This window comes from Cydia amplana, chromosome 1 (assembly GCF_948474715.1).
Source record: "Cydia amplana chromosome 1, ilCydAmpl1.1, whole genome shotgun sequence".
Lineage (NCBI taxonomy): Eukaryota > Metazoa > Arthropoda > Insecta > Lepidoptera > Tortricidae > Cydia > Cydia amplana.
This window is the reverse complement of record NC_086069.1, coordinates 10,421,107-10,441,129: the sequence shown is the minus strand read 5'-3', so window position 1 is coordinate 10,441,129 and position 20,023 is coordinate 10,421,107. Positions and strand designations below refer to the sequence as shown.

Genomic DNA, 20,023 nt, shown 5'->3' with positions numbered 1-20,023 from the left:
ACTGAGTTCAAAGATTGAGTAAGATGCAAGACACCATTTACGGGTGTGCAGCGTTTGAACTGCACCACGGCCCGATCCAAAAAGTTCATGTTATGTTTAAATTCCTTGTTTGATTTTGCAATTCGACCTTTTCAGCTCTCGGCGAGCATCATCCCCAGAATGGCAACGCTCCGGCTCAGAATGGGCAAGAAGCTCCAGCACCAGCCCCAACTCCCGAAGCTCAACCCAAGACTGAAGCGCCGGCCGCCGAGCCAGCCAAGCCGGAGCCCGTGGCGGCCGCCCAGCCGGAGCCTCCGAAGCGCGTCCGTGTGCCCCCGGGCGGGTTCTCCTCCGGGCTCTGGTAAAACTGGACACCCATAGCTTGGTTTCGTGGCGTTAACATATTCTCGCTGGGACCAGTAATACAATTTTTTTCTATTTAGCCTATTTGTCAAACGTGCCTTTGTTACGAAAAGCTAAGATTTTCGGTTGTTTTGTTTGGAGTGGTGTCGTTCTGGTCCCATGTTAGTTTTCTTAGCGTATTTGCTTAAAGTAAGCCGGTGTTGCATTGGTACTTTTTTAATCCTCGCAGAATGCAATTTCTATTTTTACTGAACATGTAACTTTCGGTACTAGTATTATTTTAGGAGATTATTCTATATTTAACCACTGCATTTTGAGCTTTTGTCAAAGCAAAACTTTACTAGCCAACTCTCTATTAGATAACTTGTCACAAAATTTTTGATAATTTTAACTTTTATTGGCCAAAAACGTATTTGTAATGTTTACACCGGGTTCTGTACCATACACGTTATAAACTTTTGAAAAAGAAAGCTCAGCGAGAGCTGTTTAAAAAACATTCCCCAGTTTCTTACAGAGATGACAAGTCTGATTATGCTTGGTACGGAGCCCCTAGTTGTTTCTCTATTTTAGTGTTGTATGAAATCTTTAAGGTTGAGAGCTTGTGTCGGCTCTGACTGACTTGTGCCTCCACGTTGACATAATGTTGTACTTAAAGGTTACGATCTTTTGCATTTAGTTTTATTAATGATGGCCTACGCTACGGCAAAGAATGCGATTATGTATATTGATAATTATAATTGTATTTTTATATGAATTAAAACACCATTAAAACAATTTTGTTTTAGTAGTTCCTAACACTAACACCATGCTACTGGTATAAACTGCATCGGAAGTCGTGCGTTATACTCGGTACAAACTTAGCATGTTTAACCTTTTGGACGCCAATGACCGATATATACGCACCGCAGGTCCAACGCCGAAGACGTATTAATCGGTCATAGACCACAGAGCAACATAAACCTAGGTGCATATGCATAAAGTTCAATTTCAGTTTTGACACTTCGGTGACGTGGCGTCTGAGTGACAGCTTTTGTGTTTGACACGGCGTCGAAAAGGTTAAGTTTAAGAGTCAGTTATAAGTAAATGAGTCGACCGCATCATGGTGGTGACTAAAGATACCACTCATGGACTTCATACGAAGACATTGGCCGGTGCCAACGTGTGATTCTAAATTTTAATGTTTTCTTTCGAGGGTTCCATTCTAATTTTAACTTTTTAGTCGCGCAGCGCTTTATAGCGACGTTTGCTAGATTCTTATATTGCATATAACCTGCGTATAGTCAGCAGCAGAAGTTGCTAAGCGGGCGAGGTGTTCAAAATGATCTTGACGCGACTTTATTGTTAAGGGGACGGTATATGACGTTTTCGATTTAGAGCTCACTTTGTGCAATCAATTTGTTCAAGAAATGTTTAATAACTGCATTAAATTATACGTAAATTTGTTCACGAAGAAGCCGTGTACCGGCTCTTCACGGCATAATATTTTTTATTTGCTGTAATTCTCTACAAATCGACACTAAAAGTATCCAAAAATCAAAATATGGAGTTCCGTTTGAGCAACACGCATTACAGTTTTGCCTTTAACAGTAATTGAGTTGTTGTGTGATTTTGAAAGCTAGATAACTAAACTAGCAAATTATTATCTACTTATATTTTTACTCACAAATACAACACAGAAATTCAATCCCAAATGTAAACTTTCGTACAATTTCCATACATTGACGACATCACTCAAAATTCTTCTTCGAGTCAGATGGCCGCTGGCCTTGGATCGAAGTAGACGTGTACGTCGTCGTAGCTCGTTTTTGACATTATTTAGACATTTCATCATATACGCATACGAAAATGTATACCAGTAGATAAATTGTATTTCAAAAAATAGGGTAAAGAAATTTATTTAAAATTTGATTTGTTGTTATTTACAGGTCGTAACGATCGAAAACAGCAGTAAACTATCCTAAAACAATACAATTACAATTGAATTTAAGTAACTTGTTCCTTCAAAACCCGCTTAAAATGAAAAAAGTTTAAAGACTCGTTTTACTGATTGGGATTGATTTTCATTATGCTGGTATCAATTTTGCGTCATTAAAAAAAAGTATATGACTTCTGTACGTCAATGACATTTGATGTCAATTGTAATCTTGTATTTACGTTAGAGAATATTATATATTCATTTAAATATTACTTACCTATTAATACGAAGCGTAATTCGTTTAATACCTGAAAGTCTTAGTGTCTACACCTACTTTGTTGCCGTTCGTTCCGTCTATATGTGTGCGATTACGTGCTGTTCTCAATAATCAAGAAACAAGCCATAATCTTCAAGAATAGCAAGCAAGACCAGCATTTAGTACTAACTAGGTTTTGAGGATTTGGAGACAAGAGATGAAGCTTACAGGCTAATACCGCTGCGGTCTGGTTATTGTTATGTGTATATATCGAGTATTATATAAATTTACTATAAAATAACAATGTTTTATTTCAATGACATTATGTGCGTAGGTATGTTTCGGTGATTATAAGAATTTTGTCCACACAATAATTGTGCAAAGCAGAGACTGCATCATGCTTTCTTTACGGTATAAGCGGTATGGTACCGTTATTATTTATCAATACCGGTTCGTTTTGAAGGTAAAACTATACCGGTTGAAATACAAAGTACGGTACCGGTATAAAATTACAGCAGGGACAACCATTTTTATAGGTGTACAGTCAGCTGCAGAGAAAAGGTACGACCAGATAGATAATTGTATGCAGGGGTGGTACCTTTTCTCTGCAGCTAGCTGTACCTAAACCATCATTGACCGAGCGTTGGCGAAGGTCTCCGTTTCAACTTGGGCAAAAATGCTTTCGTATGTCCGAATTCTTCTCCTTTGCATATCACATTTCTCAACTGATTCTCGTAAAAATTCGGTAGTCCGATATAATTATCCGGTTTCTTTTTTTTTGAACAATTTAAAATAGGCAGAAATTGTCATAAAGGACTTAAGCGCCAGTAGGGTCTGTGACACTTAAGACCACTGCGATTATTAGGTACTTACTGGCCCCTATTTCACCACGACCACGGCGACAGGTGCGACAGTTGTCGACATCACTGTTGCTGACGTCACAGGCCTCCATATGCTACGGTAACCGCTTACCATCGGACGGGCGATGTGCTTGTTTGCCACCAACATTTTAATAAATAAATAAACTCCATTATATTGCCACTAAAAAATTCTTATTTTGCGAAGCTAATGACAATTGTCACAAGAAACACGGCAACTGTATCGAAATTGCGACACAGAACTCATTTCCTGTCAAGACTTACCGAAAATTCTTTGAAAAATCTTGTGACAATTGTCACAAGATTTTTTCGCGAGAGAAATGTCTGTTTTATCCGATATAATAAATTTTTTTTTTAATAATAGGTACAATGACGGTGGCAAACACGAATACGGCCCGCCCGATGGTAAGCGGTAACTGTATTATTAAATTGTACAACGGGACTTAATCGCGTATCTAAGTTTTAAGATTTACCTCCGACGTTTCGAGGACGGCGTTGTCCCCGTGGTCTCGGAGAAGACTGGCTTAAGTTGACATCAGCATCTTCTAACCGCGCGAGTTTTTCGAACTACCCGCACTTGGTCTTGTTTATCCGCTTGAACGTTTTGCGGTTCCGTTGTACAATTTAATAATGTGTAAAAATCGTGAAAGTTTAAATCAGTGTTAGCGGTAACTGTAGTCCATGGATGCCTATGGCGTCAATAACAGTGATGTTTTTGTCGTACCTGTCACCGTGGTGAAATAGGGGCCAGATTACGCCGCGCCGCGTGGAACGTGAGGTGCATTGGGGTAAATGCATACCATTCACTCAAGGAAAATAATCTTCCTTATAAGATCACTCGTGTGTCTGCCATTTTGTTAATGCCAATTTTCACCGTAACTACTGGACTAGTTCAATTGAAATTTAGTACACATATGTCAAGTAAGGAAGTAGTAAGTCGGTGATCCGAAGATGAGTAACGTAAATAAATGAACTTTTAACTTTGCGGCGATTTTTGGTATCATGTGACATATCAGATATAATACATAATTATAAGTAGGTGAGCAAAAATGTACCATAACCTAACTCAGAATTGTATTACATAAATACATATACAAAAAATAGTTCAACGCCAAAAGATTAATGGAAGACCTATGTCCTATAATAGGTGAGTTGGTCTTAAACAAAAAATATGCAATAAAAATGTGTAACTGTGGAACCCATAGTGAATCCTACTCGTACATGATCGGTTTTTATATTATGTACCTATAAGATATTTTCTACTTTATACTTTATAAGTGTACCTACATAATATTTACTTATAAGCAGTTGTCACGTAAAATATTTGTAGATTTTTTTGGAAGTATGTGTCACATCATCATCATCTTCCTCGCGTTGTCCCGGCATTTTGACACGGCTCATGGGAGCCTGGGGTCCGCTTGGAAATTAATCCCATAAATTGGCGTGGGCACTAATTTTTATGAAAGCGACTGCCATCTGACCTTCCAACCCATAGGGGGTAAACTAGGCTCTTATTGGGATTAGTCCGGTTTTCTCACGATGTTTTCCTTCACCGAAAAGCGACTGGTAAATATCAAATGATATTTCGTACATAAGTTCCGAAAAACTCATTGGTACGAGCCGGAATTGCAATTCGCACGCTCTTACCGCTAGGCCTCCAGCGATTTTTTTGAAGTATGTATAGCACAAAAAAAATATTTAGAAATGTAACATTTAAGGTAGGTAATTAAAATACGGTATAAACATTATTGGAGAAGACTTGGAGGAAGTGTCATAGGGATCTACATTCGATGCGTGGAAAACAAGTTCTTTTGTCTAATTATAATCCATCGGCAATCACGCGAGCGCATAAAACGAAAATCATTTTTTTTTCACTCCCTAAAACTCCCTTAACCTAATAACAGTAAAACAAAAAATAAAATATAGAGGGTTACCAACCAGCCAAAGAATTATAAGTAGATATATGCACTTATCCCAACGCACCTCACGTTCTACTCTGCACGGGGTTCATTGCCGCTCCTACCGCCGTAAGTAACTATCAACACCTACATTATCAAGGCTACGATCGAAGATAATCGCTTCAGCACTGAAATAATACCGCTGGAATACCGGTATAATATTTTTTTATTTTAATTGTATTAATTTAATAGTGAAACAAAAGGCGAATATACCACATAAAAGTAAATCGGTAAAGATATTAGGGGTACATTAGCCAACACTGTTTCCATATATTTTCAAATTTTATTTTGTCCGCCTTAATTAAATTTTGCACCCTGCCGGAACTTTATTTATTTAAATTCTCATTTAATTGATTTTGAGCCTTATGAAAAGTCGTATAGAGTAGTAAATAAAATTTTACATCTGACTTAATGACATCTGGTTTTATTCGGTTTAACTTTAGAAAACGCGTATCTCGACAAAGCCATAATGTAGAAAATTGTCAACAACCAATAGTAGTTTATGCAACAGTGATATAATAAGGGTTCTTAAAATTCTAGGGTCGAAGTTACAAAACGAGACGTAGTCGAGTTTTGTAAAAAAAGACCCGAGAATTTTAAGAACCAATTATGAGCTGTTGCATACATTACTTTTTCTATGACAGCTGCAGCAAAAAAAAAAAAAAAAATTGAGTTATTATTTAAAAAAAAAAAGAGTTATTATTGTAAATGAAAACATACCTCTTTCAATCAAGATGATCGGAACTTGTATCTTTAAAAAAAATAAAGCAGTTGTATTATACTCATAAGATGACTGCTAGCAGTCATCTTATGAGCCTATAGACAAATCATTCAAATGACATTGCTTTAGATATCACTGTCAGTCATTTAATTGACACATTTAAGTGCTGGAGTAGAAAAATGAATTATTAGAATTTAAATACGTCACGTGTGACATGAACAGACAAGGAAAGCAAGATTAAATGTATTGTTTCTCTTTCTTCTTTCAATGGAACGCTTTTCCTAAAAGGAGGCCACTATAAACTCAAAACGCTATCTTAAAAAAAAACTTGATGGGTCAGTGACCTGTCCCAGTAAAGTGAGGTAGTGTGCGTGAAGTGCGCTTGTGTGTGAAATGGGGTAAATTGACAGAATCTGAAAATTTACCCACCTCTACCGTCACCTTAGAGCGCGTCAAGGTAATTTTGAACACCTCGCCCGCTTAGCAACTTCTGCTGCTGACTGTACTCCCAACAAGAAGAGTCATGAGCACCGCACACCGCACCGCGACCTTGGTGCGCCGCACCCATAAGTGAGAGCGAGAAAGAGATGAGTCTTTCTCACCAAGGTCGCGGTGCGGTGTGGTAGGGGCTTTAAGGTTTATCAAACTTGTCGCTGAAAAACTTGATACAATCAACACTGGCCATATTTTGACGGAACTGTCAAACTTCAAGCAGACTGACAGACACTTGACATCGCGTAAAATGGCTTGAGTGCTGTTTTATTCAATAACATGAACACTTTTTCATAAAAATGGATTTGTGCAAAATAAAAACATCCATGTCGTTTTCACCTCATCAAAAATCCTTATAAAAGGTAAGCAACTATTTCACTTGTGTACGTCTACGCAATGGTAAAGTGGAGTGGATGCCCATGCCAGTTCGTTGTACGATTGAGCCGGTAAAAAAGACCTATTTTTTATATACGATGTAAGGTAGTCGTTTCTTCATGATGTGCGGGACTCATTAGATTGTAAGTAGGTAATAGATCTTTCTGACGTATGTTACAGTACAGCCAGCAGCAGAAGTTGCTAAGCGGGCGAGGTGTCATAATTACCTAGACACGCTCTTAACCTTTTGGACGCCAATGACCGATATATCCGCGCCGTAGGTTCAACGCCAAAGACCGATTAATCGGTCACAGAACACAGAGCAACATCGATCTACGTGCATATACATAAAGTTCAACTTCAGTTTTGACACTTCAATGATGTGGCGTGTGAGTGATAGCTTTTGTGTTTGACACGGCGTGGAAAATGTTAACAATAAAGTTTCTTCAAGATCATTTTGAACACCTCGCCCACTTAGCAACTTCTGCTGCTGACTGTAACAGCATGTGGCTAGATTTATGCTGAAAATTGATGGAATCTATGATGTGGTTAATATCACAGAACTGTTAGACCACAAGCAGCATGCTGCCCTCCAAGCGCAATTGGATTCGCCTATATTTTTATAGGAATTGGGGGTAATAGACTCGCTCCTATTATTTTTTCGCCAGCACCACCACGACACCATATCGTAACGGATCTTCCACCCAGTCGAATGGAGGGTGGGAGGAGGCAAATGCGTCTGCTGGGTCGACTACTGGGGAAACTGCGCGGCGGTAACAACACATTTGAAAAACGGCTTTCCACTTCTAGCGGGTAAGGCCTTTAATGCCCCTTAAATTACGTAATGCTATTAAACAAAGGGGGTTAAGGCTCCGTCACGCTGTCACGTTGACGCGGTAACGGAACGCTGATTGCGCGCGGTACCGCGCAATCCGCACCGTAATGCACCGAACGTTATGAGCTATGCCACATTGCCGAAGCGCGGCACCGATTTCAATCCGCCGAGCGCCCCTAGCGGCGAATTCACTCGCGGTAACCCAACTGTAAGAAAATTAGTTTTACTATAGTTGCCCCGGCTAACTATACCCGCTTCAGGCGGTAATAGGCAACGATCTGGCCGCGTAGGCGCGTGGCCAACATGCCAATCGCTTACGCTTCGTAGCAATCGAATCGAAACGTAACTGTCACTGTCGCACTATTAAAGAGTGATAGAGAGACAAAGCGTTTCGTTGTCGAAGCGATAGTAACCTTGGATAGGCCGGCTAAAACAGCTTAATAAACAGGGTTATGTTTCCAAGTACCATCAGCAACAGCGAGAGCACAATGACCGACGACGAAGACGCAGCGCCCTCTGTTACTTCTTCACGGAATCCCCTTGGCGCTAACATCGATTTGAGGTTAGAAAATATGTTCTCTACAGGAAGGTATTTTCATGATCATATATCTTTCTCCTTTATATTGAAATGGTGAATCTAGGTACACCAATCTACACCGGCAGTTTAACGTTATACGAGTATAACTGCAATACGGAAGCACCAAAACAATATATATTTCGTCAATGATATTTGGAAATAAAAAATTAGATCAAATTTACAGTATAGGTAACATCAGTGTTTATAAAAAAGGCGTTTAATCGATATAATTGTAAAAATGATACATAGATACAGCGGGCAATGCCTGACGCCGGAGCAACTACCCGAATTCTGCAACCAACTACACCATCTGGTCGAGGTGATAAGAAACATCCAATCTTATGGGAAAATCACTGGCGAATATCCAAGGTCAGGTATATACAGGGTGGCCCATTTAGATCGGCCAGTATGGGAAAATCTGAAACTATAAGACATACGACGATCTCTTCTTAGGAACCATGTCATCGATTTTAGTAACAAGAAAAACTGCATTCATACATTAAAAAAAAATGTGTACTCAGCTCGGGAATCGAACCTGGACGTTTTTAAAAAAAATATCTAAAATTATTTCTATTTAGATATCGATTGTGTAGGTCTTAAGCAGTAAATGTTACTATGAAACATGATGTCTGAAATGAATAAAATGCATTGTATTCATATATCCTTTAATTTATTTTAGTATGTTTTCGAAATGGCCACCATTTTTTTCAATACATTTTACATAAAAAAATTAAATGTATGAATGCAGTTTTTCTTGTTACTAAAATCGATGACATGGTTCCTAAGAAGAGATCGTCGTATGTCTTATAGTTTCAGATTTTCCCATACTGACCGATCTAAATGGGCCACCTGTATATCAATATACTGGTCTACCAGGTTATCTAGATACTTTTTTTTCCACTTCGTTCTATATATACTGGACATCTCCATCTACCCGACAGGCGTTTAGATCTTTTCTGATAACATCAATAAGTCATAGTTGCATTTTTTTTACCTCTTTGTTTGTTTATTTTACTTCGTATTGAATAAATCTGCACTGGATAAAATGTAAACTACCTTTCTATTGTTATACAGTCAGCATCAAAACTAGCGGATCAAACAACGCGTCAAGAGTCATCTACCATTCTGTACCTATCAGCTTAACAAAAAGTGATGGTTCTATGAAACAACGCGCCAAAAGTCAAGTTATCCGAAATATCAGATACTTTTGGCGCGTTGTTTCATCGGCTACTATTTAATGCTGATTGTAACTAATGTGTTCAGTGAACTTGAGAAGCGTTTAGAAGATGAAGCGCGTGAACTTGCCGCGCTGGCGGCGGAGGCGCGAAACGCCCACGACGTAGTGACGCGCACGCGCGTCCAGCGCCGCGCCGTTCGAGCACAGAAGAAGCAGCTTGTCGCGCACCTCGCCAACCTCAAGGAAACTGGTGAGTTTATTTTATTTTGAGTGTTTAAATGAGGCGCTTATTGTGTTCGCCGCGTTGGCGGCGGAGGCGAGTAACGAGCAACGCGCGCGACTTGACCTGACTTGACGCGGACGGGCGCAACATGATGACGCGAACGCGCGCCTAATCAGCTCATTGGCCAGTTTCAAAGAGAACTGGTGAATTTATAATGAGATTTTATGAGGTATGAGGGCAACAATAGGACGAGCAATGATGCTCGCAGTTTATGATAATGAACTATGAGGGAAAGTATTCTGCTGACGTGTCAACTGTGCTCTTTATTTGAGAGGATAAATGTATGTTCTTATTCGTATAGAAACACGCGAACTGGAGAATTCCATTCGACTGGCGGACCGAAAATTTTATTTGAGTTGGGAAGCCCTCAAAGATTCCACCGACCCGACAGCCTTAGCCCCTTTGTTGGAAGAAGTTAAGGTGGGTTCCGTTTGATAAGTTACCCGTTTATTTCTACCCTTTAGATTAGGAGGTACCTATTGTAAACTTCCTCCGCAAAATACCTATAGCCTAGCTTGAAGAAATAGCGATTCTCTAACCAAAAAGCTGTCTATAAATATTTAATTAAGTAATAATAATAGGAGAAAGGTGGAAATTAGGGATTGCTCCCGTATCCCCTGGCAATCACTTGTGATATAAGATACTCTTACCATGCAGTGATCGACGAAGATGTCCACTTGTGGAACTGTGCGCAGGCTGTCCGTTTGGTATAGAATCACTGATTTGAGCAAACCTCCATCATCCCTTACCTATGGAAATTTTGAAATTATTTGATATTTTTTAATCAGTCACCAAATATTGTGAAAATTAAAGAATTAATGTGTTCACCAATCTGTTTCTGCATGTAAGTTCCTCGTTTACAGACCAAACAAATAGCTTTGGATAACCTGGTGCGTCTGATAGAGCGCCGGCGTTCGTCCCTAACTCGAAGCGCCTCGCCGCCTACGCTGTTCGCAGGACCCGACAAGTCAGATGGTTCGTACAGAAAACCCACTGGCCTAATACCGACATGTGACCAGGCGAGACCAGCTCGTTCAATGGAGGTGCCCGACGGTTCGTACAGAAGGCTTACTAGAAGTCTATCAAAGTTTATGCGATCAGTGTGCCGATGGGTACGCGAAGTACCTACCGAACGGAACTCATGAGAAGAACTCTCATTATTAAACAGTGAGGCAAAGGTTCAAAGCCCAGTATCAGTCATATACTATCTGCTATAAATTCGAAGACAGAAATCTTTATATGAGTCACCGCAATAGTAATAGCAATAACTTCGTTCTAAGTAAGTATTTTACTCTTAACTAACGTGTGTGTGATACCTACTAACTCCATACTGTTCTGTGTTCTGGGCGCTCCACGGATTAATAAACTCTTGTTAAAATAATAATACTTGTTAATATATATACCTACTATACCTATTATGATATCTAATCATGATGTGTTTTCAGCGAAGATTTCTTAAGCTGTCTGTATGCACCACTGACAACAAACTGATTTCTCGGAGCGATTTAGATTCACCTTATTTTTTGCGGAAATGTGACCAGTTATTTTTAATTTTTTTTGAATAGACCAGTCGAGTGCCGCAGGCAAGAAGCGTTTCGACGGTTCCAAACGGGCCGTCAGAAGAAAGCGGGCGCGCGAGCCACGGTCGGTGCCTCTCTCGGGCGAACCTAGCAGACATGGGCCGCAGCAACAGGTCAGTCAAAGGACTGTCTCATTTCAAACATAGACAGAGAGAATTATACTATCTTTGTCTTACACTAGTACTAGCACCCAAAAGAATTTTTGTTCTGTGAAGTTTTTTTTGTTCTTATTTACTGGCAAATTGGTTGACCAACTATTTTATACTCTTAACCAAATGTCTTTGTTAAGAACCTTTTTGGTTGACTTACTACCGCCTTCGAACGCCGACCGCCGAGCTAATTATAATTATATTTTTCTGCCAAAAGTGACGTAGGTATGTTTGTTACCTACATATACATACACAACAACATAATACATATTAAATACATATTATTGATGAAGAAGTTCCTCATCCTTATGGTGGGTGAGGCAAGCAAAGTATGAGACAGAACCTTTGCTGCAAGGCGTAGAATCCCTCTGGTTAGGCGCACCCCACACGGGCTGTAATTATGGAACGGAATAGTCTAGGTAGGTAGGTAAGGTAGGTAGGACTCGTATGGTCACAGAATATGCGGTACGGAAAACCAGGCGCCATAGACTATATTTTGTGAACAATAGGTACCTAGAAAATCCGGTGCGGTGCGTAACTTTTTTTTTTTTTCATTTTTCGCGTTGTCCCGGCATTTTGCCACGGCTCATGGGAGCCTGGGGTCCGCTTGGCAACTAATCCCAGTAATTGGCGTGGGCACTAGTTTTACGAAAGCGACTGCCATCTGACCTTCCAACCCAGAGGGTAAACTAGGCCCGTATCGGGATTAGTCCGGTTTCCTCACGATGTTTTCCTTCACCGAAAAGCAACTGGTAAATATCAAATGATATTTCGTACATAAGTTCCGAAAAACTCATTGGTACGAGCCGGGGTTCGAACCCGCGACCTCCGGATTGCAAGTCGCACGCTCTTACCACTAGGCCACCAGCGCTTACGCGCGCGCGGTGCGTAACTGCGTAAAACCATAGTGAAGCGGCGTTTTTAGGGTTCCGTAGCCAAATGGCAAAAAACGGAACCCTTATAGATTCGTCATGTCTGTCTGTCTGTCTGTCCGTCCGTATGTCACAGCCACTTCTCCGAAACTATAAGAACTATACTGTTGAAACTTGGTAAGTAGATGTATTCTGTGAACCGCATTAAGATTTTCACACAAAAATAAAAAATGAACAATAAATTTTTGGGGTTCCCCATACTTCGAACTGAAACTCAAAAAATTTTTTTTCATCAAACCCATACGTGTGGGGTATCTATGGATAGGTCTTCAAAAATGATATTGAGGTTTCTAATATCATTTTTTTCTAAACTGAATAGTTTGCGCGAGAGACACTTCCAAAGTGGTAAAATGTGTGTGTCCCCCCCCCCCCCTGTAACTTCTAAAATAAGAGAATGATAAAACTAAAAAAAAATATATGATGTAAACTTCCACCGAAAATTGGTTTGAACGAGATCTAGTAAGTAGTTTTTTTTATACGTCATAAATCGCCTAAATACGGAACCCTTCATGGGCGAGTCCGACTCGCACTTGGCCGCTTTTTTAAGGGGTGCGTAAAACCATAGTGAAGCGGCGTTTTTTAAGGATTGGTAGAACTTTGGCTGACTCTCCATAGTTCAATGGAAATGATAGGTACCTATCACCTAAATGTTTCACGTTTTGTTTCCAGGATTCTGAGAGCACCCGCTACAGTGTGGGCAGCGCCGCGGCGGTGGCGCTGCCGCCCGTCGAACTGCCTTCCCGAGGAAGCTACCGGGATATTATCTTCTTCACGGTCAACTGATAAGAATCTTGAATAAAACAGTTATGTCTTCGTATGCCTGATTATTTTAAAAATAGCCTCAATTACGCCACAAAAACGTATAGATACACAATAGTCAATTACACTCAAGTAGGTATTTTTATTTTTATTAAAACACACCTTTTCTTCGTGACCTGGCAAAGGGTTAAAAAAAACTAGATTTCTATATTTCATTTATTATTTCAAAATATTGTACACACATTCGTGTTGGGTTTTGTTATTTTCACCCATAGTAAACGACTTGGACGGGGTCTTTAGCAGTCGTTTGAGTCGTGTACTTGTCAGCTACCCGTGGGCTTCTTCTATTTCGGAGGATGCGTCGTCGGCGGTGCTGAACTTCCTTCGGCTTTCTTTAGGGCGAAAAATTTAAGAAAAATCGAATCATTTGTAAACTGCGCACCTTTCCCCTGCACCTGCACCTATCTATTCCGCCTTTTCACAATACATTTTCATGAGAAGGAACTTAACGCATTCACTGCCAGCAACCCGCTAGGCGGGTTCTCTGTTCGTAGGCACTTTTCGCTATATAAGGATTTTCCCCTGTTATCTGCTACGCACGTAGCGCGTAGCTCGCGCTGGCAGAGAATGTGTTAACCTTTTAACCGCCAGCAATTTTTGATCGAGCGTGCTCGTGTCGCCACCGACAGCAATTGTACCACGCAAAGTAAGGTTGGCATAGTTACGGGAGTTATAAATGTGCTGTAAAAACCAAATCAGATCTTTGTCTTATTTATCAGACTGTGGCGAAATGAGCTGGATATGTATTGTCTTATATATCAGACTCTGGCGGTTAAAGGGTTAAACTATAGCGTCCCTAACAGGACTATAGGTCCGATTATGCAGGCCAGCATGGCAAATTTTTAACCTTTTGAACGCCAAACGGCGCATCCATTTGCCGTGCCACTGACTTCACGGGGGTAAAATTTAGTTTTGTGAATAAATAATGCCAACCTAAAAGTGGGGTGTTTTTCAGTAGCTTTTCATCAAAAAACGATCGACGGCAAATGCCGTCTTTGGCGTCGTTGTCACGATTTTGCGTTGACGTCAATTGCCGTCTGTGGCGTTCAAAAGGTTATAAAGAACTATGGTAGAAATCAGGTTTAGGAAAATTAAAAATTCACAAATGTTGATTCTTTCGGAATAAAAGTGCCGCTTTGTATGGTCGGCAGCAGAAGTGGTAGGCCGGGGTGTTCAAAATTACCTTGACATGCTCTTATTCTCACAACATTAAAGAGGTTTTCTAGTCATTCTTTTTAACACCGCCCGTTTAGAAACTTGCTGCTATTTGCGAGCCGCGGCGGTTTGCCGACCCCTGATATCTGTCATAAATACCTCCTCATATACCTAAAGGTCCTAAAGCATATAAAGCCCAGATCCGTTACCCATTAGGATCGGCGCTTACCGCGGGGACCGTCGTTGTCTCCGACTCAGCACGCGGTGCAGCCTCCGGCGCTGCTGGGGCGGCGGCCGGCAGGGCAGGTGCGTCTACAGGCTTGTCATCGGGTACTGGCGCCGACTGTAAAATGTGTCACATCAGAAAAGTGTTAGGGTACTTGACGAAACTACGCGTTATGTCGCCGACAAAATTTTTACAATGGACACTATATCGAATTTGGAATAGAGATCTAAAATTTCCGCTGATGAAACATGAGACATCTGAAGAGGTATTAAATAATCTATGTATTTTGTAGTTATTTACAAATTATAAATGCACCAGCTCAAATAGTAATAAGATTATTCACCTGAACAGCAGCAAAAGCGAATATGGCTACGGCGAGGACAATCACGAACTTCATTCTGCCCACGTGAAATAGTTCGGAAACAATAGCGTTTAATCTATGTTTAGGGCAAATTTATAAGCGTTCAGCCACGGTCGAGGCAACACAACGATTAAGAAGCCAACGATCGCTGTTTATAAAACATGGGGAAACAATTAATTTCTTATCGTTTTAATGGTTTTATAGTGCGGTAACGCGTCGACGTCAGATTTTGTGGGTATTTAGAGGCTCTTGAAGAAATTATATTCAGATCCTTTTTATTTTGGCATTTTCTTGATTCAGTGTTTTAAAGGAACCCAGGATTTTCACGGCAAGCGATTCCCTTTACAGATCTCGTAGGTATATATATATATATATATATATATATATGTCGCAGGCATTTTGTATGAATCCGCCGTTTACCTACAAACAGCGTCGTCAATTTACAAACTGCTTCACGCTTGTATAATGAGGACTTGTCATCGGTCAATATGATAACTTGGAGCTGTTCCAATGATGAAGTCTGAATGTAATAGGTATACTTTCCTACTCAGCAACAAAAAATAGCAACCACATCGTAGTTGTTGGGCTCATTAGAATCTTCTTCAGTAGGTACCTATAGTTGATGGTTTCTAAAGGTAAAGTCGGCAATATAAGCATGTATTAAAATAGTTATTTTCGATACATGTGCGACAAAAAAAGGAAATTCGAAACGAGTGGCGAATTACCTATTCGCACGTGTATCGAACAACGTTTTACAGTACATATATATGGCACTTTAAAGTTTCGACATCACACGAAAGTGCTATTTTACGCACTAGTGCGGAAAAGTAGCCCCATATGTACTGTAAATACATTTTTTACATTGTTCCTAACTAAGCGTTGAAATCAATTAGTCACCATAATAAGTCAATTTCACGTTCGAATGCTACACGTGTTTCTTTGAACAGTAATTAAAATTCGATGATAGATTTACAGTGAATCTAATCTATTAATTAAAACGAGTAATGGTTTAAAAGTATACCTATCATAAACTAGTAATATAATAACTAATAGTAATCATAATAATAATACTCTTTGTAATAGCCAAGTCTTATTCTTATTTTCCAGCCAAATTTAAACCATCAGACACTCTTTCCATTTTTCTACAATAGCCTCCAATGCCTGCTGAAACCGGTTTATGGGTATCTATCTATGTACCTACCCATGAATGGGTTCCAGCAGGCGTTCTATACATGATTGCGGAAGAGTACTTCGGCATTCCTGGGACCTCGCCGTATAGCAGCGAGGCGGCAACAGAGGGGTTTTAGTGGGTAAAACTGGGGTCTCATTAGCCCACAACAGGGAGTCCCACATAACCATCCCGGCCCGTCTTGCCAAACTTGCTGTGCCCGCCCACCGCCTCCGTAAGGTTAGTACGTCTTTCGTCGGGAACTGTACACGTTTTTATAACAAAGTTCCCACTGATATAGCGAATTTACCACTTAACAAATTTAAGTCACACATTAAGCGCTCCTTGTTGAGTAAGGCGTACTACACTGTAAATCATTTTATAGATGATAGAGATGCCTTTAAGCCGGCAGCTTGATTTCGATAGTATAATAAGAGTTAAATAAATATGTATTGTTTTTCTTTTTTTTTTTTTCTTTTCATTGTAAATTAATCATGGGCTAATGAGACCCCAGGTTTACCCACTAAAACCCCTCTGTTGCCGCCTCGCTGCTATAAGGCGAGGTCCCAGGAACGCCGAAGTACTCTTCCGCAACCTCGCCAGCGGCCGTCTGGACTCGGACCCGACTCTTGGGGAAATCACCCCTTCACCTCATTGGACGCGTTGGCTACACATCGCGCCCGCCCACGCAGGGAACACATATGGCAACCCTAGCCTAACTTCATACATAGCCATGAACTCTTTTTATTTTTGTTACATTAGCCCCAATGCCTGCTGCTGAGACCGGTTCATGGGTATCTATTGATGTACCCGTGAATGGGTTCCAGCAGGCGTTCTACATGATATCAAAGTTGTCTTAAAGGGACTCTGCGCTGTTGGCTTCGGCCCCAAGCACGCCTCCAAAAAGGTCCGGGACGCCATGGTCCCGAGATATGGTAAGAAATACATTAGAAATGCAACGGATAGTTGGACACTGTTGGACACTTGGATGACTGACGAAATTTGCGCCTGGCTCGAGGTCTATAAGTTCGTTTATAGTTACAAGTGCGCGCGCTAATGTTTTGTGCAAACAAATAAGTGTATTGTGTGACATTGGTTACGTATTCATTTCTATCTACTGTGTCGTTAGCATTATGACCGTGACTGTTTTTTAGATTCCATTTTTTACCCCAAAATGTGTTAATTTTACTATCCGGTATCCGGCCGGATAGTAGGTCACTATCCGGTATCCGGCCGGATACTAAAATAGCGGCCGGATAGTAACCGGATATCCGGTGCATCTCTAAAATACATATAATTAAACTTTATAGGTACCTACTCCCCGCGGGGGCAGCTTGTGGCGAGCTGACGGTGAGTAGCGACACCGCGGACCCCTATTCCTGAGGGCGTTTTCATCTGGCCCTCGCCTCTGTGCTTGCCTTGATTGGCCGGCCAGAGTGGAGTCGCAAGAGCGGGACCTTATGCTCCAGGTTGGAAGTGTAGAATGTCATAACGCCGCCGGCCTGCTAAACGGATTACCGGAATCCGGCTACCGCAGACTCACCTCTCGACTACCTCACAGCTGCTCTCAAGTGTTACTCTGTTGTCGCACTGCGTGCGGCCATTGTGGGGCACTCAATGAGTTGGCGAGTCACAACCTGTCTTTCACAATTTCGAGACTAATGCTCACGGGCAGGTGTCCGCTAATAGTCTCCTCCCAATCCCAGTATCGCCCATTTTCTTTACATCCAACTATTCCAAACTTACATTATCAATAGCCTATATGACCTTAGTTTCCAAAAGTGCTTCACTGCATTGTCTGCATTGGTCACGACATATGAAAAAAAAAACTTAATAGGGCTTGACCACTATTATATACCACAAGACCGAGAGGCATTCGGTAAAGTTATTTTAGTTAAATACGGGCTGAGACTTTTTTACGTGAGACTATATTTAAAAATTAAATCAAGCTGCCTTCTACTAGAAACCAACATGCATTTCAGCCCCGACTTGGCGCCTGAACGTAAAGGAGGAAATATAAAGTGACCCTCCTTCCTAAACTTCACAATACGGCCCTTGTTGATTTTAAAACCCGTTAGTCATGCCACTAATAGTCAGTACCTAAGTAGCACGTTTGCAGAGTTTTCAAACGCAAACGCACCTTGGTCTTTCGTGTAACTATGTTTGTACATGGCAAGTCATTGGTGCAGTAAGAAAGCACGTGTACCTAATTAGCTACGGTAGGTAACTGAAAAATTTAACGAGTTTTCTAGTGTCACTTACGGTGCCTTTGGAACGGTAGGAAGTAAAGTGAACAATTAACCCTTTGAGCGCCGTTGGCATGTATACAAGACAACGATAGAACGGTACACTGTCGCCGCTGTCTTGTATACAAGACACAAATTCAACCGCTCGGTAAATGTGAAAAAAATATCAATTGTAATTTTTTTTACACTCTTTTTAATGTTTTAGGTCTTTGTTTAAAAAAATCCATTTAAAGCAGCTATTATATGTAAATACATTCTTTTATAATAAGGCTATCAAAAAATTTGCTCCAGTTTTCAACGTTTTTCATGTTCCTCGTCGCCGTTGTCTTGTATACAAGACAGCTAGGGATGGGAATGTTAACTCGATATGAGAATATTCAAAATAAATATCAAATCGCAAATCTCGTTTTATTTAAGCATTTGAACACTTGTTAAATGCCAATTGGTGGTAACTAGTAACTAGATTACGTAAAACGAGAGAGAGACAGGCATAACTATAGCTGAAGTTCAGGGAGCTTCTTCAGCTGTAGATAGTAGAGTCAGACAAGTAAATCTGTCCTTGTGGTCTATTTGCAGAACAAATGATTAATTTTGACATGATAGTGTAGTGGGGAGTGATACCCCTGCAGTGAGTCATTTTAAATTAAAGATGATTACAATTTTCACATGCATATTTTTAGTCACGCACACGTGTTCAAGTGTACAAAAATACCACACTGTTTTAAATCACACGTAGGAACAAAGGACGCGCCGCGCGCCGAGCGTTTATTATGTGACGGTTTATAACCCTTAAAATTTTCTTTGTTCACTCGAACCGAAAGACACAGGAACCAAACCGAAAAAGGACAGCTGATTATTTTTTAAGTAAAAAAACTCCGAATTGTTCGTTGATAAGGAGTTAGGATATAAAGTAAAGCTACGTATGCTACTATTAAATTGTTTTGCAAACTATTACATTAATAAATGACTGAATAAATATTCTTGTTCTTCACTCATTGACAATTCAACCCACGTGTAATTTGCCCCAATGCAGTTCCGGTACATTTATATTATCGACACACTATGCGCGGCTCTAACGTTACGCTTATGAAGTTTACGTACCGACGAGCGCTTACGCCGTTGACCTAGAGACTATTATTACTTAATCCGCGCGGAAACAGTCCTTGTCGGTCTGCACTGCGGCCAGTCCATGCGCGCCGTTGGCATGTATAAAAGACTTCTCGTACAGCCTAGTGCAGTGATATTACGTCATGAATCGATATTGTTTAATAGTTGTTTTTAATGATAAAGACCTTTATTTTTAACATTGTCGTGTGTAAAAAAATATGTAAATTTTTGGCAATTTCGAAATAAATTAAAGTTGGGTAAGAACAAAGCCAAATTGAGAAGATTTTTACCATAAATTGTAAATATCGATATCACTATTTGCAATCCCTAAACTTTTTATTAGTTGTTTACTTAAAATTTACTCTGGCGTGTGAGTGAGCGTCTTTGCGGACTAGGTCCGGCGGCCAAAAGGTTAAAAAACGGGGGCGGAAAATAGTATGTTCCTCTCGGACTCTTTGTCAGTTAAAGGAT

The 20,023-nt window shown here is 40.4% G+C and overlaps 3 protein-coding genes across 9 annotated transcripts in view; 2 read left to right on the top strand and 1 right to left on the bottom strand.

Annotated features, from left to right (window-relative positions):
• LOC134647559 (jupiter microtubule associated homolog 1-like) overlaps positions 1–1,116 on the top strand; it is a 96,388-nt gene extending 95,272 nt beyond the window's left edge. For all 5 annotated transcript variants that reach the window (XM_063501914.1, XM_063501925.1, XM_063501932.1 and 2 more), the window contains exon 3: positions 136–1,116. In XM_063501914.1, coding sequence (XP_063357984.1) covers positions 136–344 — 209 coding nt within the window. In that variant the 3' untranslated portion in view covers positions 345–1,116. The remainder of the gene's footprint in view (positions 1–135) is intronic.
• A 5,674-nt stretch (positions 1,117–6,790) lies between these two features.
• LOC134653086 (uncharacterized) lies at positions 6,791–13,277 on the top strand. Of its 2 annotated transcripts, none has more exons than XM_063508391.1 (9): positions 6,791–6,924; positions 7,606–7,750; positions 8,221–8,334; positions 8,599–8,718; positions 9,613–9,776; positions 10,111–10,229; positions 10,673–10,784; positions 11,375–11,502; positions 13,140–13,277. In XM_063508391.1, the coding sequence occupies exons 2-9, from the start codon at positions 7,650–7,652 to the stop codon at positions 13,251–13,253; spliced, it is 972 nt and encodes a 323-aa protein (XP_063364461.1). In that variant the 5' UTR covers positions 6,791–6,924; positions 7,606–7,649; the 3' UTR covers positions 13,254–13,277. The 2 variants fall into 2 exon arrangements, with proteins under 2 accessions (XP_063364461.1, XP_063364453.1); XM_063508383.1 differs by having other exon boundaries at positions 10,673–10,862.
• Positions 13,278–13,448: 171 nt separating this feature from the next.
• On the bottom strand, positions 13,449–15,185 carry LOC134653073 (uncharacterized). Of its 2 annotated transcripts, none has more exons than XR_010097234.1 (3): positions 15,014–15,179; positions 14,674–14,787; positions 13,449–13,621 (listed from the first exon to the last, which is right to left on the bottom strand). XR_010097234.1 is itself a non-coding variant. In XM_063508368.1 (3 exons), the coding sequence occupies exons 1-3, from the start codon at positions 15,065–15,067 to the stop codon at positions 13,495–13,497; spliced, it is 315 nt and encodes a 104-aa protein (XP_063364438.1). In that variant the 5' UTR covers positions 15,068–15,185; the 3' UTR covers positions 13,449–13,494. The 2 variants fall into 2 exon arrangements, 1 of the variants encoding a protein (XP_063364438.1); XM_063508368.1 differs by having other exon boundaries at positions 14,654–14,787; positions 15,014–15,185.
• Between the last annotated feature and the right edge of the window lie 4,838 nt (positions 15,186–20,023).